The 24,805-nt window shown below is 39.1% G+C and overlaps 1 protein-coding gene across 1 annotated transcript in view; it reads right to left on the reverse strand.

Moving 5' to 3' along the window:
* LOC137438368 (voltage-dependent P/Q-type calcium channel subunit alpha-1A) overlaps positions 1–24,805 on the reverse strand; it is a 387,802-nt gene that overhangs the window by 222,282 nt on the left and 140,715 nt on the right. The window contains exons 10-12 of the mRNA XM_078767016.1: positions 15,363–15,419; positions 11,207–11,326; positions 1,272–1,481 (exon numbers count right to left, since the gene is read on the reverse strand). Coding sequence (XP_078623142.1) covers positions 1,272–1,481; positions 11,207–11,326; positions 15,363–15,419 — 387 coding nt within the window. The remainder of the gene's footprint in view (positions 1–1,271; positions 1,482–11,206; positions 11,327–15,362; positions 15,420–24,805) is intronic.

A 24,805-nucleotide genomic window follows, 5' to 3' on the forward strand; every position in this document is an offset into this window, starting at 1 on the left:
GGGTGTTACTTGCGCCTACGACCTGACCTTGGGTACTACCAACATGTATGCAAAATATGGTGGAGATCGGGCCAGCCTTGTTTTTTCCATGATTTTCAACAGTACATACACACATACATACAGAGAGTTGCCTTATTTAATATGGTAAAAATGTTTCATTCTTATATGGCTCATGGAGGAGCTTGTACATGAATCATGTGCAGGACAAAGACAGTTGTAGATCTCAATGCACTTTTACATTAATTGCAATGCATTACTAGAAAATAGACAACGCATGGTACCTGGGATTTGTACCTTCATTCAACCCCATCATATTCCAGTTGTTCAGATGAGAATGCTAAAAGCCAACAGTGTCATTTTCCCAATAATACCAATGGATGAAATCAACAGGACACCGATTGAGCTATGCTGAACGCTGTGCTAAGCAAGGTCGAGAAGCAGACAATTCGGGAATTCCCTTCATCCTTCATCCTTCATCGGAGCAAAATAGTGAGAATCGAGGTGCTCTTTTCTAGTTCTTCATTCTGTCAGTTATAATTTTATCTTTTCACCTCCCCCAGTCCTATATATAATTTACCACCTGCATACTTAATATATAGATGGCCCATGAAACTCAGCTATTTTATTATCTTCAATATTGGCTGCATAGCTGGGAAATGTGGAAACCTCCCTCTTCCTACACAACCAAGCAGATACTGGATAGGCTTTCACTTTAGCCAGTAACCTGTAATGGTCAAATAGGGTACCATCTATGCATTATGTATAAATGGAGAAAGGGAAGGGGAAGAGGTTAAATTGATAAGAAGAAGGGAAGGGAGGATGATCAATGAGAACAGGGAAGGTAGGGGAATGTGGGAAGAGTGGTGAAAGAAAAGAATGAAGCTTGGGAGAAGATATGAGTACAGGGAGGGTCGGGAAGAGATGCATACATATGGGAGCTGGGAGAGGTGAGAAGGGTGAAAAATATTTGGGGACATAATAAATAGATGGTCCTCAATTAGTTGCAAGGCCACAAATGTAGAATGTTTGTCTCTCCTAAGTTCATGAGAAATGGCTACCCTGATGACGCTGCGCAAACATACCAGCGGATGAATGAGGAGAAGAAGAGGAAATAATTAAATAATGTTGCAATTATGTTGGTGTAAAATGAAACAAATAACATTAATTAACCCTCCGAGTGAAAAAAAACTCTCCAAACACCACCAGCCCATTATTCACGTGCCGACGGCAGGAGGTCGGAAAAGCCAACATTTCTGTTGATGTCGACTTACTGAGAAGCATAGTCAGCCAAGCAGGTTGTTTGTAGTGGACAACAGCCACGCACAGGGTATTGAGGGCCACGAGGCAGAGCACGGTCCAGTAGAAAGCCTGACTCTTCACCATGCGGCGGATGAAAAAGCGCAAACGCTTCTCTTTGCGTTGAAAGTACGACGACTTTTCTGCCTTGAGGCTCATGATGCTCGCCCGTGCAAATGGAGACCCTGTCGTCAAAGGTAATATGTAAGGGCAGGGAGGATGAAAGTGAGTCATTGGAGGCACAAAGCGTCCATTTTCTACCCAAGCAACAAAATCAATGGGGCCAACGCAGGACTTGCTCAGAAATGAAGGGCGTCAAAGGTAGTTTAAAACCACTAGAAAGTCCTGTTCATCTAGATACATATATCTGTGATTATGTGAAGACATGCCTGGCTGCCTGTGCAGTAAGGTGACATTTCACACACCCATGTGCTTTCTGCTTAATAAATACATATTTTAAATTCTATAATAGCAAAGCTTGTAGAAGAGCAATGTTAAATTGACAGTGCATCCAGTAGCTGGGGAGGAGTTTAAACTAACAGAAACTGAGGAGAGAGGGAGTGAGAGAGAGACAGAGAGAGAGAGAGAGAGAGAGAGAGAGAGAGAGAGAGAGACTTTTGCATCTTTTTATTATAAAAAGAGAAAAGAAAACCCCCAAATAGGGGTCACATTCTCATTTCAAGGAGAGAAACAGAGACAAAAAATTAATACAGTAAAATTATGTGCAAAACATTTCACAAAACAATAAACGTTTCTCCAGGATTTTACAAATGACTTCTTTCACACACCAATTGGCCTCAAACTGTGGCAGCCTTCCTGTTATGGGGAAAAAAAGCAAAGTCCAACTTTACACGGCTTGTCACAAGATTTTTAAACAAGAACAAGGCATTTTCCTCATTAGCTCCGAGACCATCAACTTTTCTTTTCCTTGATTTATGCACTGCCATTTTTGCCTGAGTAAGCAAGAAAATACCCAACACATCATTCTAATTTTTGTGTGAAATGTCCAAGCCATAAATGAAAACACAAGTGTTGAAAACCAAACCAATCCTAACAAAACAATTCTGAAGAAAAATAAATAAAGGAGCCAACCGTTGACATTCAACAATTTCAACATATATATGGAAGAGATTTTCAGGCCTTTTACAAAAAGGAAATTCATCTGCCAGGAGATTTGAAAAGCGGTGCAGCAAGTGGTTAGAAGGGAGGATCCAGTGTGCAAGTCTCCATTGGAGGTTGCCATGTCGTGGCGGTATAGGAGGATGATAGAAACCTTACCAATTAGGAAAATACGGGGGGGAACAAGGTAAGAGGTCTCTCCATCGAACCCTCTGCTGTGTCATTTGCCCTTGTAAAATAAATGTTAAGCAATGCAAATAGAGGTCTTTTTGTTTCGGAAACCCATTGAAGCCTATGCTATAAAAGGGGTACAAGGAGGAGAGTTAGCAAGAGAAAACTTGCAAATTAGTTCAGGAAAGGTATAAGGAGAAGCACCTTGTTCATTGTCTGCTTGGCCTCGCTCCCAATTAGGTGCAAGCTGTGCATAGGTACGAAGCACACCACGTACCATGCGAGCCATAACTCTGGAGGATCGCACGCCAACCAGGCTTGCCAGTGGGTCAGCTCCAATCAAACTGCCATTTGGGCTTAAAAGATCGGCAAACGATTTTATGTTCTTCGCGACAAAGCATTGAACGAGACACTTATCAGCAGGCATATCGTGGAAATTGGAATTGTAAAACAAAGGCTCTATCAGGAACATTTGCTTTGTGTATGAATGCGTGGCTCTTGTTGTCGTTAGGGCTCGCCATGTGTTTAGTACACTCTGATAAAAACTAGAGATAGGAGACATATCAAGATAGGAAAGATCCATCAAGAATAGAGCGTGGTCATAGCCGAGTCTCCCCGCCTGCTGCAAAAGGTGACGAGCAACGTTAACCCATGGTGGAGAGGGGTGCGTGTACAGCATGCATAGAACAACCAAAAGTCGAAAGGCCATTAACCGGCTCTTTATGTCAACCAGGCCTTGGCCTCCATCGGTCAGTGGCAAACTGAGGACCTCGGGTTGCAACCAGTGCTTTCCATCCCAGAAGAAAGACACAAAGCACTTCTGGAGCTGTTGAAGCAACACTACCGGAGGGTGCAGCACAAAGAACCTGTGCCATAGGGTAGAGGCCACCAAACTGTTGATCACCAAGACCCTTCCATGATAAGACAGTTGTGTGTTCAGACCTTTCCATTTTTGCAGTTTTCCTTCAACAAAATTTGACAGACCAGCCCAATTCTTTGCTACTGTGGCATCATTACTCAAGAACACTCCAAGTTATTTCACGCCATCAATGGCCCATGAGAGTGGAGCAGGAAGTCTTGGTGCCAAGTGACACAACGGACCAAGCCAAAAGGCGCTCGTTTTGTCCCAATTCACTTTGGCTGAAGAAGCCTTTTCGAACAAGGATAGACAATAACAGACAACGTTAATGTCATTGAGGTTCCACACAAAGACACACACATCATCGGCATATGCCAGCACGTTAATGGGTCGTTCAAGATGAGAAACTCCAACCCCGGTTAGTCTAGCATGCAAATAAACCAGTAAGGGTTCGATGGAGAGAGCATAGAGCAAGCCAGAGAGGGGGCAACCTTGTCGAATTCAAGTGTTAACAGGCAAGGGTGTAACAAGTTCATTGTTTATTTTAAGCACACTAGAAATATTATTGTACAGCATCTAAATATAAGAAATGAAGGTCGGACCAAGTCCAAACCGTTCAAGCACTTTGAAGAGGTACCGATGATCAACGTGGTCAAAGGCCTTTTCCTGATCAAGGAGAAGAAGTCCCAAATCTGTGGGGGTTTCCTTTGCACAGTTCGATCATGTCTCTTACAAGGGAGATGCTGTCATAGATGGAGCATTTGGGTACACAATAGCATTGGTCTTCTTTCAACAATGAGGAGAGATGAGGAGTAAGTCGCGATGCCAGGGCTTTCGAGAATAGTTACAGTCTATGCATAACAAAGAGATTGGGCGCCAGTTTTTAATATAGAGCAAGTCTCCTTTCTTTGAAAGGAGGTTGAAAGAGGTGACAGTAAGGGAGGCATTAAAAGAGAGGCTGAGTAGGGTAGAGGATGATGGGGTTGAGCTTGAAAGTGGTTGGATGTCAATGAAAGCTAGTCTGTTGGGAGCCGTTGGTGAGGTATGTGGATGGACAAAAGGACCACCGAGGCACTCGGAAACATGGTGGTGGGATGATGAAGTTGGAAAGAGGATTGATGAGAAGAGGAAGAAGTTCAAGGAGTGGCAGAAGGCGAAGGGTACGGGAGCAGAAACAGCAGAGCATGAAAGTTATAAGGCAGCCAAGAAGGCTGCAAAGAAAGAGGTAGCAAAGGCGCAGGAGGCATGCAGGTAAATGTTCGGAGAACGCTTGGATTCGGAAGAGGGTCAGAGAGCAGTATTCAGGATTGCAAAGCAGATAGCGAAAGAGAGGTGTGATGTGATGGGGGTGAGTTGCTTGAAGGATGAAGTGGGACAAATCATTGCGGACCCAGATGGAATTAAAGGAAGATGGAAAAGATATATGTAAATGCTGTTGAATACAGAGAATGAATGGGATGGCAACATAGAGAGTAACCCAGTTTTAGGACCGGCAGAGAATATAACTGAGAAGCAAGTTGATGAAGCGATAAAAGTGGTTGGAAAATTTTAGCTCTTTCACCAGCCTCGACTCTGTATACAAAAAAAAAAAAAAAAAAGCAATGAAGAGTAGAAAAGCGGGAGGGCCGACGGGAGTTGTGGGAGATATGTTGAAGGCAGCAGGAAGTTGGGGTGTGAAGAGAATGACAGAGATCTGTAATCTGGTGGTGAAAGAAGGCCGCATTCCAGTGGATGGGAAACTGAGTACCCTCGTCCCTCTATACAAGGGGAAAGGTGACCCTCTAGAGTGTGGCTCGTACCAAGCGATAAAGTTATTGGAGCATGGAATGAAGGTATTGGAAAGGGTGTTGGAGAGGAGGATAAGGAAGAAAGTGAAGATCGACGAAATACAGTTTGGATTTATGCCAGGAAGAGGAACGATAGACGTGCTTTTTATTGTGAGGCAGTTGCAGGAGAAGTACATGGAGAAGAGGAAGAAGTTGTTTCTTGGGTTTGTTGATCTGGAGAAAGCATTCGATAGGGTTCCACGCAAAGTATTGACATGGGCAATGAGGAAGTTAGGAGTGGAGGAATGGTTGATCAGAGTAGTGATGGCAATGTACAAAAGAGCTGTAAGGACGGCTGTAAGGACGAAGGACGGGAACAGTGGTGAGTTTGAGGTGAAGGTGGGAGTGCATCAGGAGTCGGTACTAAGTCCACTACTATTTGTAGCTGTGATGGAGGTGCTGGCTCAGAACGTAAAGGAGGGTTTACCGTGGGAGTTGTTGTATGCAGATGATCTGGTGTTAATTGCGGAAAGTATGGATGGACTGAAGGAAAAGATGAACAAGTGGAAGGAATGTATGGAGACAAAAGGTCTGAAGGTGAATATCGGAAAGACGAAGGTGATGGCAAGTGGTAAAGCATGTGGTGAGGTGGAAAGAACTGGGAAGTGGCCCTGTGCTGTGTGCAGGAAGGGTGTCGGAGTGAACTCCATTCAATGTACAATGTGCGCTGAGTGGGTTCATCAAAAATGTAGTGGTCTGAGAGGGTCATTAACCAGTGTGGCAGCTACATTCAAATGTAAGGTGTGCACAGAGGGAGCTGCAGATGGAGGAAATGTTGAGTTGGATCTTGGAGACGGCGTGAAGCTGGAAGGTGTGAAAACATTTTGCTACCTCGGAGATATGCTGAATGGAGAAGGTGGATCAGACTCGGCAACGGTTGCTAGAGTGAGATGTGCATGGAAGAAGTTTCGGGAACTGAGTGGCATGCTGATGAGGAGGGGAGTGTCGTTGAAGCTGAAGGGAAAGGTGTATGCTGCATGTGTGAGAAGTGTTATGATTTATGGGAGCGAGACATGGGTAATGAACATAGAGCAGCAACGAAGGTTGGAAAGGGTGGAAATGTGAATGGTTCGATGGATGTGCGGAGTATCGTTGAGAGAGAGGAAGACAAATGATGAATTGCGAAAAATGATGGGAATAGAGCCTGTGATTGATGTTGTGAAGAGGAACAGGTTGAGATGGTTTGGTCATGTGTTGAGGAAGGATGAAAGTGACTGGTTGAGAAGAGTGATGGAAATGAATGTAGAAGGAAGTACAGGACGGGGAAGACCGAGAAAGACTTGGCTAAAGATGGTGGAAGAAGAAATGCAGGCAAGGGGGTTAACAAGAAGAGATGCAGAAAATAGGGCAAGATGGAGAAGATTGTCATGGGGACCGCAAGGCTAACCCCCGCTCTAGCAGGGAAAATGGCCTTAAAATTCATGTTGTTGTGTTGTTGTTGTTGTCTCCTTTCTTTGTTATCAGGGTGAGAATAGCCCATCTGCAAATCTGAGGGAGCTCTCCAAGCTGGCAGCTTGCGTTCAAGGTGTTGAGGAGTTCGGGACCCAAAAGATGCCAGAATTTCTTATAAAATTCAGTTGTAAGTCCATCCATTCCAGGCACTTTCCCAACAGCAAGGCTGTGCAGAGCGGCGCCAAGTTCGTCCAAGGTATGGGCCCCTCCAGGTGGGAACGTCCACTTTCACACAACACTGGCAGGCCTACGGAGATAGAGGTGACACTTAATGATCATGGTATTTCTCCTGTCAGGTAAGTCTCCTGTCAATCAGGTAGAGGTGACACTGACAGGACTTATTTGCTCCATCGAATATATTTTAGAGAAATATTCCTTTGTGAAAAGTTTGATAACTGATTGGCTGAAAGTGATGGATGAGTCTGCCAAACGCAGTTGAAAGAGCTTTTTGTTCGGAAGGCGTTTCTCTAAAGAAAAAAAAATACTTAGTTGGTATGTCTGCCTCGTTAAGGTGCTGCACCCTCATCTGAACTAAAGCACCACGTGCATTTATCTCAGTTATTTCTTTCAATAAAGACTGTTTTTCAGTTAAGGCTCTTTGCACATTATTATTTTGTCCTGTGACCCTCTGGAGATGTAAAATCTCCGATTGCAATAATTTTTTCGCTTCATAATCAGCCCTTTCTGAGAAGCTGTGGTATTGTTGGCAGAAACCTTTGATTTGGGCTTTTACTAAATCCCACCACACCAGTGGGTTAACAGAACAGCTTAACTTCTGTTCCAAGAGATCTGTCCAGAAAAATTCAAAAGCCTGAATGAAATTGAGGTCTTCTATTAAACTATTGTTGAATTTTCAGTGAGAACTCCCTGGACACGGTTTAGAGAGTTGAACGAATGCTCGAGCTAGGGAGTGATCGGAGAAACTGGAGGCACGATATCAGATTTGCAAACTCCATGTAACAGGTGAGAATTTACAGAAATGCGATCAAGCCTCGCAAGTGAGATGTGTTGTTTCCACGGTTTGTCCCATCATTCGACGAAGCCGTTTTTGGGCAAGAGCGTTTCAGGTGTCCGAATTTACCACATTTAAAACATTTCAAGGTGTCAGTGGTTACGTATAATTGGTAATCATGATTATCAATTTTGAATTTTAAAACAATGTTCAGCGTGCTTTCGATGTTAGAAAGAGGAAGTACAAGATAAGCTTGCCTCCTAAAAGACATCACATGTTTAGCCCGGTCGTCTTGGCAAAGTAAAGGTAACATAGTGATTTGGGAAACCACAGCACCATAACGAGATAGTTCGGAGACCAGTCTCTCATTCTTCAAGAATGGAGGAACGTTCGAGATGATGACCTTAATGGCTTAAGTGTCGAGAGGGGACACGAATTCGAAATGTCCGTCATCTGTCGATAATCCTGCCAATCCGTCCACAACGTTTTGAGATAATGTGCTATATATAGCACATTATATATATATCGTTTTTTCCCTATCACTTAACGGTGACGAATCACTTTGAAAATTCTCAGATCCAGATCCTCACCAAAATAACTTCAATCACCCAACCTCTCCACCAAATGTCGTCTGAATCCATCCACGACTTTTTAAAAGATATCCTATTCACAGGCAGACAGACAGACAAACAGACCAGGGTGAAAACATAACCTCCATCCACCTTTGGTGGCAGAGGGAATAATAATGTTGTTTTTTCCATTATCATCTCAAACTTGTTTTTTTCGATTTTGTACAAAATGGAGGCCAGCTTTGGTACAACCTTAGTGAAAAGTAATGTATATATGTATATATATATATATGTATATATGTATGTGTGTATATATATATATATATATATATATATATATATATATATATATAATATATTATAATAGGCTACGATGATTCTGTCTGTCAGTCTGTCTGTCCAGGGGTGTGGCTTACTCCGTTTACAGAGTGGCTCCACCCATTCTTTGAGAGGCTTCATGTAAACAAATATCCACAATTTTATTAACTCGAATACCTTTGAGGCCTGTTTAGATAGGCCCATGCTGTCTTTCTCTCTCACACAGGTTTATTTCAACTCAAATTCGATATATCATTTCATTCTTAACAGTCGCTAACATAGTTTTAGACTCGGTTGAAAAAAAAACGGGAAGAGAATCCCATGAAAGTTTCCGTTTATAGAACGAAATGATTTCTCAAAGGCCTGTAAAATAAAGCCCATTCATTGAGTCACCCTCACGATTCTATCTCGAATTCAGCATCTGATTTAATTTTTATCGATGGTTTTAGACTCGGTGTCAGAAATAATTGAGAACATTCACGCACGCACGGCAAAATGCAGAGATATATTTTTTTAAATCGCGCCACGATGATACACGAAAATACACCGCCTAAAATAACAGTCGGGGAAAATGTCCACATATATTAAAAATTCGCTTTTTCTTTTCCGTTGAGATATATTACTTTTACTTTGGATGACAGTCGTCACAAAACGACACTTATTTCTTCGTTCTTATTTCATTCAACATTATTATCCGGAAGTAAAATATGTTTCAGGAAATTACCGAGAGATATTTCTTCGTTTTTTTTTTTAGTTATGTGCGCATACACTTTAAATAGGTTTATTTGAAATCTGTACTTTTCACAATGTAATTTACTTGCCATTTGTCATTTGATGATTACGAGACACTTCGTCTTGAGGATCATGACAATTCATGCATTGCGTGGAAACTTCCATTTCCAAAATGAATGAGACGGTCAATGAAGAACGCAAACTTGAACAGGATGCAGCAAGAAAACGAACGAGACGGGAGAAAAACGAGAGAAACGAGTCGGGGAAAAGCCAATTGGAGAGGAGAGTGAGGAGCGATTGGAGAGGCGAGTGAGGGGCGATTGGAGAGGCGAGTGAGGAGCAATTGGAGAGGTGAGTGAGGAGTGATTGGAGAGGCGAGTGAGGAGCGATTGGAGAGGTGAGTGAGGTGCGATTGGAGAGGCGAGTGGAGTGAGGAGGTATTGGAGAGGAGTGTGAGGAGGTATTGGAGAGGAGTGTGAGGAGGTATTGGAGAGGAGTGTGAGGAGGTGTTGGAGAGGAGTGTGAGGAGGTATTGGAGAGGAGTGTGAGGAGGTATTGGAGAGGAGTGTGAGGAGGTATTGGAGAGGAGTGTTAGTGGTTGGAGAGGAGCTGGGGGTTGGAGAGGAGCGAGGGGTTGGAGAGTGAAGGCCGATTGGAGAGGAGAGTGAGGCGTGATTGGAGAGGCGAGTGAGGAGCGATTGGAGAGGCGAGTGAGGTGCGATTGTAGAGGAGAGCGAGGAGCGATTGGAGAGGAGAGTGAGGAGCGATTGGAGGGGAATATGAGGAATTGCAGAGGAGTGTGAGGGATTGGACAGGAGTGTGAGGGATTGGAGAGGAGTGTGAGGGATTGGAGAGGAGTGTGAGGGATTGGAGAGGAGTGTGAGGGATTGGAGAGGAGTGTGAGGAGGTATTGGAAAGGAGTGTGAGAAGGTATTGGAGAGGATTGTGAGGAGGTATTGGAGAGGAGTGTGAGGAGGTATTGGAGAGGAGTGTGAGGAGGTATTGGAAAGGAGTGTGAGGAGGTATTGGAGAGGAGTGTGAGGAGGTATTGGAGAGGAGTGTGAGTAGGAGTGGGATTGGAGAGGCGTGAGGGTGGAGAGAGGAGAGTGTCAGGTGGAGAGGAGTGAGGGGTCACATATCATGTGAAATAAATAAATTGTGTTCATTACACCATTTCTGGATCTGATGAATTGCCAGTAACCATTTTGTAAAAATGAATGTGCAGCATCTAACTCAATATGTTGAAATGTCACACACGTCCATGCCCGTGGGATTCCCACGGGTGACCCCACTAGTATATATATATATTCTACCATTAAGTGAAAGGGCCTACTCATTTAACACCAAGAGTATGTTTTGTTTTTGTATGCAGCCTGTGGCTACCGAGCTGCATCGTTTTTGGGGGCACGGTTGTGCCGCTGATGCAATTCCTCTATTACCAGTCAGCTGGTACTCATTTTGCCGACTAAGGAAGGATGGCAGGCTGAATCGACCCACCTGTTAATTCAACGGAACGATAGGGGCTTAGAGCTCAAGACCCTCAGATCTTAAGCCAGCCACCTTAACCGTTAAGCCAATACCAGGATTACCAAGAGTATCATTAATAATTTAACCTTATATAATTTAACCTTTAATAAATTCATAATAATAATCATTATGGTAGAGTAGGGTGGGTCAGCATGTCCCTGGCAGAAAAGGTGGGACAACATCTCGCCACCTCCCCCCACCTCCCACTACTTGTACAACATATATGTTCTGCTTATACGTTCAATATCCCAGCCCTCTGCCTGATGTTACAACACGCAATTTCAAAGGAAAAATGTTCAAGATCCAAAGAAAATATTGGGAAGGATGTATACGAATGGGAAGGCGGGGGAGGGTCTTGCCCCTCCTTATGTTCAGCATTACTCACATTTTCCATCGTGCTTATGTGGCACGGCCGATTGTTCAGCGAGCCTTTCGGTCGCCGTTGCACCCTCCTCCACCTGCATAAGATCGTTGTGACTCTTTTTGATCGTTGCACGTCGCAACACTGCAGGCCACACAATGGGGATCTTGGGTAACTATAAGGGGAAATCAGCATGATGTTTCCAAGCATGATTCCTACACATTCGAAAGTACAGAACACGAGCAACGAATCTTTATTCGCGCAAAATGGCCCCGAGTGTGTCGCCCTGCCAGGTTGCTGACGTCGCCAGAACCTTGTCAAAGGCAATTCCGTGTGGGCTCACGATGCAGGTAGCACACAGTGCCGTTACCCCAGGTTACCAGTCACCTTTTAAGTGAGACTCTCGAGTCTCTTTCCCATCCTTCAGACTCTTCAGACGAGTCTCTTTCCCATTAGTTTCATACATTTTCTGTTGACGTTTGCGTCAACATGACGTCATGCGCACAATGCCATGTACAATGTCATGTACGTCGTCATGCAATTAACGTTATCAAACTTCATGCGCACAATTAACGTTACCAAACTTCATGCGCACAATTTACATCACCAAACTTCATGCGCACAATTAACGTTACCAAACTTCATGCACACAATTAACGTTACCAAACTTCATACACACAATTAACGTTACCAAACTTCATGCACACAATTAACGTTACCAAACTTCATGCGCACAATTAACGTTACCAAACTTCATGCGCACAATTAACGTTACCAAACTTCATGCGCACAATTAACGTTACCAAACTTCATGCGCACAATTAACGTTACCAAACTTCATGCACACAATTAACGTTACCAAACTTCATGCACACAATTAACGTTACCAAACTTCATGCACACAATTAACGTTACCAAACTTCATGCACACAATTAACGTTACCAAACTTCATGCACACAATTAACGTTACCAAACTTCATGCACACAATTAACGTTACCAAACTTCATACACACAATTAACGTTACCAAACTTCATACACACAATTAACGTTACCAAACTTCATGCACACAATTAACGTTACCAAACTTCATGCGCACAATTAACGTTACCAAACTTCATGCGCACAATTAACGTTACCAAACTTCATGCACACAATTAACGTTACCAAACTTCATGCACACAATTAACGTTACCAAACTTCATGCACACAATTAACGTTACCAAACTTCATGCACACAATTAACGTTACCAAACTTCATGCACACAATTAACGTTACCAAACTTCATGCACACAATTAACGTTACCAAACTTCATGCACACAATTAACGTTACCAAACTTCATACACACAATTAACGTTACCAAACTTCATACACACAATTAACGTTACCAAACTTCATGCACACAATTAACGTTACCAAACTTCATGCGCACAATTAACGTTACCAAACTTCATGCGCACAATTAACGTTGCCAAACTTCATGCGCACAATTACCGTTACCAAACTTCATGCGCACAATTAACGTTACCAAACTTCATGCACACAATTAACGTTACCAAACTTCATGCACACAATTAACGTTACCAAACTTCATGCGCACAATTAACGTTACCAAACTTCATGCACACAATTAACGTTACCAAACTTTATGCGCACAATTAACGTTACCAAACTTCATGCGCACAATTAACGTCGTCTTACAATTTTGCTTAAGGAATTTTAATTTACGACAACGCCTCCACTATTCCATTCAGCCCAGTTAGACTTTTGGCAAAGCATTTGCTTTGCCAGATGTTGTGATGGCATTCCGGCGGGCAGCACTTCCTGCCCAACCATCACAGGATTGTTGTTGTTGTTGTTCTTGATATTCTATACTATGAAACTCCCAGAACCCAGAATCACTGCTCACCTCCAATCATTTGTTCCTCTTTTGTTTTACCCAATTGTGGAACCAATTTCCACATTTTCTTCAATCTCATTCTTCCCTCCAGATCTTCAAGAAAGCTGTTCACCGGCCACCATCTTTCAGATCATTCCCATCATACATCTGTCTCTGTGTGTAATTTTCCAATCTAATTCGCCAATCAGCACAGCCCACGATGGCGATGCCAAAGTAAGCAAAATTTCATCCATTATCACATGAATTTCCCTGGCTTGCCACTCAATGGGCATGAACCATGAACCATCATCTGTCAGGCTGCGTGTCATCGATGGCACAATCTCCCCCCCCCTCCCCAGGACATTTTAAAAATGCACGCACCACATCTGGGGGTTGGTTGGCAATTGGCAGTTGGTGAGGCTTCTTATTGTCGCTGTCCTTGATAGCTCAGGGTTGTACTTTGGTTCGCAGTTCTTCTGCGGTAAGTGGCAATAACAAGGCTGGCTGGTCCGAAAGGCTGAGGAACAAGTCGGGAGCGAGTGCGATGGAGCAGTGCTGCACAGTACAGGTTTCTCTCTGTCTCATCTTCTCCTTTCTATGTCCTATGAAGTTTTATAAAGTATTGTGTTTCCCCAATTGAAAGATAAGGTGTAATTGTTAAGCCAACGTGGCTCCGACGGCACGTGGGATTAATGTATTCATTGGATACTGTCTGTGATTGCCGTTCAGCCGCCGTGTTCTTCTTCTTCCCCTTCTTCTCCATATTAATAAATATTTCCGTTTTTACGAAATATTGTGGTCATTGGAAGAGGGCCCATAGTGCTCGGTGAAATTGGCATATAGATGGGCAGATGTGGTTTGTACAAAAGCATTTTAAACACTGCTCACTGTCAGCTTCGCTTGACCAACCTTATTGGCAGATTCGCCACGGTCATGTGTTCTGAAACACCAATTTGCACCAAATTCACCCGGTGTACGTGGAGATATTTTCGTCCCATATCCGACTGCCTCATTACCCTCATTGAAGACACACAACCGTGACAATAAAAAAGGATGAAAAGAAGATTAAAAGCAAGTGTTTAAACCTCACAAAGTGTGAACCTATGATGCTGTTACATAAACCATGAGACCAAGTTTTTCACATAAGTATTAATTATGTAGGTGGAGCACGTGCGGTGTTTTAAAGTGATAATCAATGTCATGAATGAAATGATTTCCATCACAGAGTTAATCATACAATACCAATTTGAAATCTTAAAGAAATAGCCCATTATTATGTATGAGGTATTTTGGACTGAAGGAAAAGATGAACAAGTGGAAGGAATGTATGGAGACAAAAGGTCTGAAGGTGAATATAGGAAAGACGAAGGTGATGGCAAGTGGTAAAGCATGTGGTGAGGTGGAAAGAACTGGGAAATGGCCATATGCTGTGTGCAGGAAGGGTGTCGGAGTGAACTCCATTCAATGCACAATGTGCGCTGAGTGGGCTCATCAACAATGTAGTGGTCTGAGAGGGTCATTAACCAGTGTGGCAGCTACATTCAAATGTAAGGTGTGCACAGAGGGAGCTGCAGATGGAGGAAATGTTGAGTTGGATCTTGGAGACGGCGTGAAGCTGGAAGGTGTGAAAACATTTTGTTACCTTGGAGACATGCTGAATGGAGAAGGTGGATCAGACTTGGCAATGGTTGCAAGAGTGGGATGTGCTTGGAAGAAGTTTCGGGAACTGAGTGGCATGCTGCTGAGGAGGGGAGTGTCGTTGAAGCTGAAGGGAAAGGTGTATGCTGCATGTGTGAGAGGTGTTATGATTTATGCGAGCGAGACATGGGTAATGAACGTAGAGCAGCAACGAAGGCTGGAAAGGGTGGAAATGCGAATGGATCTGTGGATGTGTGGAGTATCGTTGAGAGAGAGGAAGACAAATTATGAATTGCGAAAGATGATGGGAACATTGCCTGTGATTGATGCTGTGAAGAGAAACAGGTTGAGATGGTTTGGTCATGTGTTGAGGAAGGATGAAAGTGACTGGTTGAGAAGAGTGATGGAAATGAATGTAGAAGGAAGTAGAGGACGGGGAATACCGAGAAAGACTTGGCTAAAGATGGTGGAAGAAGAAATGCGGCAAGGGGGTTAACAAGGGGAGATGCAGAAAATAGGGCAAAATGGAGAAGATTGTCATGGGGACCGCAAGGCTAACCCCCGCTCTAGCAGGGAAAATGGCCTTTAAAATGCCTGTTGTTGTTGTTGTATTAAGTGTGAGGTGATTTCAGTGAGCGAATACTGGCGGTTGATAATTACCGTCAAATGCTGACTTCTCCTCTGCATTCTGATCTTCCTCAGCCAGCATAACTTCCTCTGTAGGTACAACATGCAATTTATGCCATATGAATGTCTAATTCCTCCCAAGATTCCTCCTCTTGGTTCGTTCGTTCGTATGAAGCACAAGGATGTTGGGTAGCATCAATGGCTGAGGTATCATCAGCGGCTGTGCCGATAGCTGATTGCAATCAAAAGACAATGTCAAATTACATTTTCTCTAAACACAATTAATAGGAGACCACTGCAACAGAATTGAGAAGTAGCCAACTTATTTCATGAGCACATGGTTCAAGCTGCTTTACAATCAGTGTGCATCTCCAACACACGACCTTTCCTGTAATTCCCATGTAAATATTTAATCATTATTAATTTGTGCTCTTGCTCTCCCAGGAGCCTTAAGCAATATGTGTATAATGTATGTATGTATGTATGTATGTATGTATGTAAGTATGTATGTAAGTATGCATGTATATATGCATATACACTGCATTCAGAAAGTATTCAGACCCCTTCACTTTTTTCACATTTTGTTATGTTGCAGCCTTATGCTGAAATCGTTTAAATTCATTTTTTCCCTCATCAATCTACACTCAATACCCCATAATGACAAAGAGAAAACAGGATTTTAGAAAGTTTTGCACATTTATTAAAAATAAAAAACTGAAATATCAGTAGTGTATATACTATGTTGCTTCTGGGACACTCTCATTTTCCCATTGACTTACATGTTCATTTTTCCCCTCCCTCATTGCCCCTAAACACCTCTATTTCTCTCACCCTGTTCTTTACGAACCTTCTAACCTTTTGACATGTTATCCTTATTCATTAGACCATTTAAACAATGGTCCTTCTGTGTGAACCTGTGATCCTTCTGACCTTATGGACCTTTTAACCTTTTACTCTTAATATCATCTGGTGAATCATCTTTGGCCCACTCAAACAACGACCCTACAAATATTTGTTTATGCGTGGGAAATAATTTAATTCTCTTGCCACTCTCTTCACCATCTAATATATTAACAAAAAATATGTTTGAGTTTGGTTCTTTATTAAGATATTTTAACTGAGCTAAGATAAAATGGTAAACCTCCCTCAATGTTCTTGTTTGAGCGCCTCCAGTGCCACATACCATTTTTAAATTAAAGTATATATTTTCCTGACAACCATCAAAGTTTTCCGTCCACTCAAAAATATTTCCATCTTTTTTACCCAATTCACCGGTATTTAAATTAATTCTCTTATTTGTTTTGTAAATTGTTTTACCAGTTGTCTTTTCAATTATACCTATTTGATATTTTTCACATTCGTTATGTTTACCATTTATATACCAAGGTTGATTACACCTCCACTCTTTAGTCTGGTTGGTACTTGGTTCTATCATTTATATAACTAGGGCATGCCCGTACGTGGGTGCCCGTTCCTTGCCAAAAAAAAAAAAAAATGCTACCCGTACGCTCTACCCCGCCCGTACGCCCGTAAACAAAAAAAACAACGCTCTTCGCTTCCGCCCTTCGCTCTGACTGAATTGGGAGAAATAATGCGCATAAGAAATCGAGAAATTATTATTTTCTCCGGAAGAAATCGAATTACGAACCGTAATGGCGCAGGCTCTCGGGCTCGCAACAACGCGTTCTGTGATTGGCTGCCGGAAGTGAAGTCTTCACTGTCGCAAATGTGAAGCGATGAATACGATGAATCGCAAATTAGTTTTAATTAGTTTTAAAACATAGTTTAACGGCAACATAGTTTGCCGACGGGAAATAAATGAATACGCTCTCAAATGTGCCATCCGAGGCAGAGTCTGTTCGCCACGTTCGGCACACGTGATAGCTCGCTGCTCTCTGATTGGTTGAATCGTTTTTTGGACATAGCTCGGTAACTACTTCTGCGATTAATTTAAAACCTTGAAAAGGCACATCCTCGGGTCCCCAGCAATATACCTGGCAAGTTTCAAGTATATCGGACCGGTAGTTGTCGAGAAACAGCGGTCACAGACAAACATACATACAAACATACAAACATACAAACATACAAACATACACACAGAGATTGCTGGAATTATAGATAGATAGTAAAAAAGGCGGCGGTAGCCGGTTAAAATCCCTAACCCCCCTTTTTAACTTATCACTTATATACTTATATAACCATAAGGGAGACTATCAATTCCATTTTCTAAAATAAACCTCTCATCATCAAAAGCCCCCAATGCTTTCTTATTCATCTCTTCTGAATATAATTTATGTTTGTAACTTCTTATTCCATTAATCTTTCTAAACTCTTCTTTCTTTGTTGTTAAACAGTTATAATAATCCTTAAAGTTTATTGTTTCTTTAATAACATTTTTCTTTACACCTTTTAACTTCTTATCAGTCTTTTCGACGTTATTCACAATGTATTTATAAGCATAAGCCTTAGACCTCAATCCCACAAATTCACTCATGACATTTCCCCCTAATTCATCCTTAAACTTTCCAATCACATTTTTATTTTTAGAAGAGAACAACTCACTCTCTGGACTGTAATTACTAGTGTCATAGATATTAATGTCCTTTTTCATGTCTGAATAAACATCATCAGTATTAATTTGCAAAATAAAACTATCTGTATCCATATAAAGTAGATTAACATCATTTTGATATTTCTTCCTCAAGTTATTATAAAAGTAATCATACATTAATGACTTTGATAAATCAAGAATTGATGTTCCAATATAAATAGGTTTGTCCATTTCAATACTCTCTTTAATCAAATGGATCGCACAAAAGTTCTCAGTAAAGACCTCAGCTCTAGTAAAACTCGGTCTATTAATTAATTTTGATGCTTGTTTCCAAGATGTTGATAGTCTGATATTTTGTCTTTTCCTCACATTTTCCATGGTCTTACCAAAGACCGCATTATTCATCAATTTTTAAAAGTCTTTCTCAAAATCTGTTTTTGACTCTGTTCTTCTTTGTGTATTAAAATCAATGTACCCCTTTAACCAATGACTTTGATTGAACTTTAGAACCCTATGGATCTTCTCTATTCTTAGACCTTTTGATAAATATTGTCGCAAATTTCTTTGGTGTAGAACATAATTTTTCTTGTTATATAATGTAGTAAGTAATTTTTCTGTTGATTCACCTATATTAAATGATTGTTGATAATCACTTAACCACTCCTTCTTTGGACTTTCCTTTTCACAAACAAATGGGAGATCTTTGTGTAGGTTATGAAGTTCCTCTGGATATTTCAAATTGACCTCAAAATAATAACCAACCTTTGAATCATCCAATTCTTTTTGTGTAGAGATACATACATCTTGTAAAACCTTTTTGTAATCTTTTTCCTTTACCCATCTAAGTTTTCCATAAGGAAGAGCCTGAGACATTGCCCAGCCATACAGGTTGTTCGCATCATAATACATCAAGTAGGAGCTCTCTACCGATGGATCATAATTTGGAATGTACTTGTTATTTGCTTTAGCATATCTCTTTGAACAGACTTGTGAAATTCCTCCTCTCTTTGCCTTTTCAATCATCAAAAGCATATCAACATCGGTTATCAAATCCAAAACTTGTTTTGTCATTTTTAACATCGCGCTCCAAGCCAATCCAGGAGCAGTGTAATAGTGAGCAGGATCCAATCCATATCCAGAATGACAGATTGTTCTGAAAGCCTCAAACACATCAGCCAACAAAAGCACATCAGTTTTGAGGTACAAATCGTGATACTCACCAAGATTCTTAATGTTATATTTTTTCCAAACATTTTGTGCGTGTACATAATCTTTATCAGATATATGACTATTATTTAATTTGTTATAGAAATTTTCTTTTAAAGGAAGTTGTGTTTCATTGAATCTCTCAAATGAGTCCATATAGTCATAGGGGTAAATTCCCTTTTGTGTTAGAAAATCTTTATCTAAAAAATACTCTGAAAGACATGGAAACTCTTTTAGATTTTGAACCAAGTTAGCCAATGGACTTGCCATGAATTTAAATGTATCAAGAAATCTGATATGAGTAATAGGAGATGTGTGAATTGTTTTTGTGAATGAAATGTATTTCTTATCCGTGTTTGGAATTGCTGAGATACTTCCAGAAGTCTTTGAGAGTTCCTTGATAAATAGATGTGTATCATAATGAGCGTTGTTATGAAGAAAGACAGGAATGAAAGAGGGGAGTTGATTAATTAATATTACAACTTTGATGAGCCGGACCTCTATATTTACCAGTGAGATGACAATGGTCTCTAACCTTTAGACCTTTACCAATTTTCTCCTCACAAATATGACAGACATTGTTTTTTATAAATTCTCTTTTTTCGTTACTTGTTAAGGACATTGGTTTATTGGTTTCTCTCATTATCTTGGTTAATCGAACACAGTCTTTTTCTAGTCGTTTCACAAACTCCTCTGGGGTATTTGAGCCTCTATACATCTCAACTTGTTATATTTATCACCAATGGATGATTTGATATAATAACAATAACCACAAGGAGTATGTTTTTGATATTTATTTGTGTATGATTCTTTTGGATCTGGAGAAGCAGTATCAATTTTTTCTAAAATACTTTCAAAATCAGCATATATAACAAATGGATGTTTTAGTTTTCTTTTGACCTTTGAATGTGATCTTTGAGCCTTTTTTAGGCATGTTGATTACCGTTGATTTATGTTCACCACAATAATTTGAATGTTTATCTAATCTTTCTTGTGTATGGAAGAAGTTAAGACAATGCATACAAATATATATTTTATTTGTTCTTTTACATACTTGTGGTTTTATTAATTTTGTAATATCTTTGATGTATGTATAATGTGAATTTTCCTCTGAATTAAAATATAGAAGATTAATATGAGTTTGTTTACAATTGTCAGAAAGCTTTAAAACCTGAATGTTGTTTGTTTCTGTTAGACCATAAACATTAACTGATAAATTATTCATCTTTTCAAATTTAGGAATATCATTTAAAGTCATCGGAAACTTTAGATCTTTCGTATTTAATGTATTCTCATATTTTTTATAATGAGATACTCTTTCATCATGAAAATGTGGAGGATGTAAGTGTGCTAAAATAGACCAGAGAAAACATTTATTGTCTTTATTTTTGATATTGATAACTGCTTTTCTATTTTTGATAACACTGGGTAAATCAATGTAAGAAGAAGCTTTTAGAGGATCTGATTTAAGAATATGAATGTCTATGTAAATAATTTTTCCTATATTGAATCCACTTCCTACGATTGAATTATCCACATCTTGCTCTTGTTTAATAAGTTCATCATAGACTCCTGATGTTTTAAAATCTTGATATGAAGATATAAAGTGTGGCTCAGTTCTCATGTATGGTGTATCTATAACTCCTTTATCCTTTGTCATTTCTAATTTTACCCCCATATAAAATTTAAGTGGTTTCATTTCTTTTAGTGTTTTTTCAATCAATGTTTGAACAGCAGGTTTGACTATTTCTACAGCATCAACTATAGACTTTGGTTCGGGAGGTTTGAAGTTAAAGATTCGAAGCCTGATATGTCTTTTGAAAGCACCATCAGTATTTTTAATAGTAAACAATTTTGACAAGTGTTTGTTAGTTTTAAGATGGGCTTTAAACCCCTTCTTGAGGATGGTTGTTTTACAGACCTTACAATGTTTTGTTTTAGGTGGAAGAGGGGAAAGTTTGTTAAGAATGTTGTATGTATGTTTTGCGGTGAGAATATGTTGTTTATAATATTTTACTTCCTTCTCGCAAGTATCACAATAAACCATATTTATAGCGTGAGAAAACGTGGTGTTTTATATATATCACTGTGCTTAAAATAAAACACTTTTGAGCTTTACAGCTCCGTTTTATATATATCGCTGTGCTTAAACTAAAACACTTTTTCACTCAGAATCATCTAAGTCATAACTATCACATGAATACTCAGAATCATACTCAGAGTCATCAATAAAGCTACTCTCATAACTATCATTTGAGCACAAACTATTAGTATCATAACTATCATCTGTGTTCAATGAAATACTATCATCACCATCGTCCGAGTTCAATGAAATACTATCATCACTATCGTCCGAGTTCAATGAAATAGTAAAATCTTCACTGCTGTAATGACTCATATTTAATTAGCAGAAAAAACCTTTCCATCTATACCAATATACTTTCTTTCATTAACGGATTCAATCTCTACATTTTTAATATCAAAAGTTATCTTTAAATAATCTCTAACTATCATAGAACGAAATGACATTTCACCAGAAATATTAACATCATTCATTTTACTTAGATCTACACCCTTTGGATTATTAAAGTAAATACAAATTTCTCCACGAGTATTGTTGATGGTCTTATCATTCTTTTTCAAAGTATCGTGGTCAATCACTTTTTCAAGCTTTGAATAAATTGCCAGTAGAGGAGAAACTTTTGTTAGATTTACTTTAATGGATGTCTTTCCAGGTATAGTTAGAGCTCTTCCTTTAAATGAAATAGAGGGGCTCATGTTATTTTGCATAACTGGTTTTACCCAAAAATTTCCATATTTATCTTTGTTCAATTTAACATCTTTGACATATTTTTCTATATCTTTCACCGAAGTAGAGATTGATTGAAATTTGTCTTTTGTGCTTTGAAACATTGTATTTATTAATGAATAAACTTGCATTTAGTTTAAGTAAAAATTTACCACATAAATATGATAAGTTCTGAAGGATATTTAGAATTTCCAGACTCTCCATATGATAAATTAGAGAATTGTCCGGCTTGTGATAGAGTGGGGCTTAATGATGAGGATTCATATAAACAATTTTTATTCTGTGATTATATTCTAATTAATGATAATAAGAAATATAAAAAAACATATAACTCTTTTAAATTAGAACCAAAAATGAATTACTTTACAAGATTAATAAGAGAGATGAATGTTAAGCATTATGGTGATAATACACCATTTCTTACAAGGAAAGAGACTCTTTGTACTGAGGAAATGTATTAGGGTTTAATGATATTTATTATTCAAAATAATTTTAATGGAAATGTTAATACAAGATACTACATAAATAAAATAATGAATTATTTTGAAATTAAACCCGAACTCAGGATAAAATATAGAGTTTCTAAAATAGCTCAAAAAAAGTTGGATGACTTGTTTTCCAAATATATAAATGAATGATTTTTTACCCGTTTGGGAAAATAAGATAAAATTTAATAACCATAAAAACATTCCAAATTCATTGAGATGTCTAATAGTTGGTTCAAGCGGATGTGGAAAAACCTGTTTGCTTTTAAAGATGCTCCTTACCCCCAACATTTTAGATTATGATAATTTAATAATTTTTACGAAGTCAAGTTTTCAACCCGAGTATCAACTACTCTCACAGGGTTTTAATGCAGGTCTTAAAAAGGAAGACATTATCGGTTTATTTAAACTTCAAAACAAACTAAATGATTATAACATTGAGGATATAATACAACTATTTTGTGATACACAGAAACCTAAACCAAAACCCATAACTTGTATTCTCAGTGATAATACGGATGATATACCTTCACCTCAAGATTTAGATAAATCAAAAAAGAACCTCGTCATCTTTGATGATTGTGTTCATGAGAGAAACCAAACAGTAATGGATAGCTACTATACAAGAGGGAGACATTCTTCTTGTAATTGTATTTATCTTAGTCAGTCATATTTTCAACTCCCTCGACGCTCAATAAGAAACAATGCTAATACTTTTATTTTATTTAAGTTAGATTCAATAGATGTAAATAATTTTTGGAGAGATAATTGCTCTACGTTATGTAGTAAAAAAGAATTTGAAAATTATATGAAACACACGATTGGAAAATATAAATATATTGTTGTGAAACAAGATGAGATATTAAAGGATGTATTTTTATTTTAAACATAATTACATATATAAATGACAACAATTATTATTAACCTTGTGGGTAAATCTGCTTCTGGAAAGAACTTTCATAAATCTAAACTCTTGAATAGTAAAAATGACAAGATTGTAAGTTTTTTTTAAAAACACCCTATGATTCGTTTTGTGAGTACTACAACCAGAGCAAAGCGACCAGGAGAAGTAGAAGGGAAAGATTATTACTACATTTCAATGGAGGAACATATGCGATTGAGGAACGAAGGTCAAATATTTGAGGAGGTCTCTCTTGGTTCTACAAAATATTCACATTGTAAGAGTGAGTTAAATAAAGTAAAATCTAATGGTCTTGAGATTTTAGAAACTAATCCTGAAGGAATGAGACAAATTATTAAACAATTGTGTGGTGATGGAGTTAAGATTTTATCATTCGGTTTTGATATCGATGAGGAGACTCAACGCAAACGTATGAAAAGCAGAGATACAAGTATTAGTGAAGAAGAAATAACAACTCGTATTAATACCAATAAAGAATTTGATGAAATATTTAAAGAAAAAGATTTATTTCAACACATTTACTATAATGATGAAGAAAAGGAAAATTTTCCCATTGACCTTTACAATTCATTAAATGATATTTTTCAATACTAAATGAATGCTGAAGAAAGAGCAAGAAAGTTTAAGGAACATCAAGAGTTGGTTTCAAAAGTTGTAAAGCAACAGGAAGAGATAAAGAAGAAATGGAGACAGAAACTAACTGGTGAAGAAGCCTTTGAAAGAAAACAAGAGAAATTTTTTAAACCGCTTTTAAAAACTCAACACCCTACAGTTCCCACGGTAGAATTTACTCCGAAAAAACTTCAAATGCTCAAAGATTTTAGTCAGATAACAAAACAAGAACTTGGAAAATTACAATATGATGATGAAGGATTATTTCGGAAACTTGAGGAGGTAAATCAACCACCTAATTATGTTGTGGAAGCTCTTCAAAACAATGAATATTCGGCGGGTTCAAAAACCAGAGCAGGTCTCATTCCAACAGAAGAACCAGCAGTGTTTCATCTTGTGGAAAAAAAGGTATTGATATTTAATGATGAATTGATGTTCTTGAGTTCTACTCAACCAAATGTTAAATTAACTCCAAGATTAATGTTTCTTCTAACAAACCCCGGATTCAGCGATTCAAAATATTTTGAGGAACCACTTGATATGGAAAGAGAGGAAGATAGGGTATATATTGAGTTGCTAAATGCACTTGATTATGGAGTTTCTGTTGCTGGTAAAAGTAAGAAGAATGAGAAGGAGAAACATATTATTGATGCTTTAAGTAAGCTTGGTTCGGGTGTTAGTTTTCTTCCAAATGACCCATCACAATTAGTTAATAGGCTATTATTGTTGTTAGGTAGTAAGAAGGCTGGAAACAACAATTGTTTTAACTAGGGCATGCCCGTACGTGGGTGCCCATTCGGAAAAACATTCCAAACCGCGTGGCAGTAACGACCACAGAACCCCCCCTCTATTTACATGAAATGGTTTGGTCCATTCGCAAAGCCAAAGCGA

This window comes from Myxine glutinosa, chromosome 13 (genome assembly GCF_964187855.1).
Source record: "Myxine glutinosa chromosome 13, kmMyxGlut1.1, whole genome shotgun sequence".
Taxonomy (NCBI): domain Eukaryota; kingdom Metazoa; phylum Chordata; class Myxini; order Myxiniformes; family Myxinidae; genus Myxine; species Myxine glutinosa.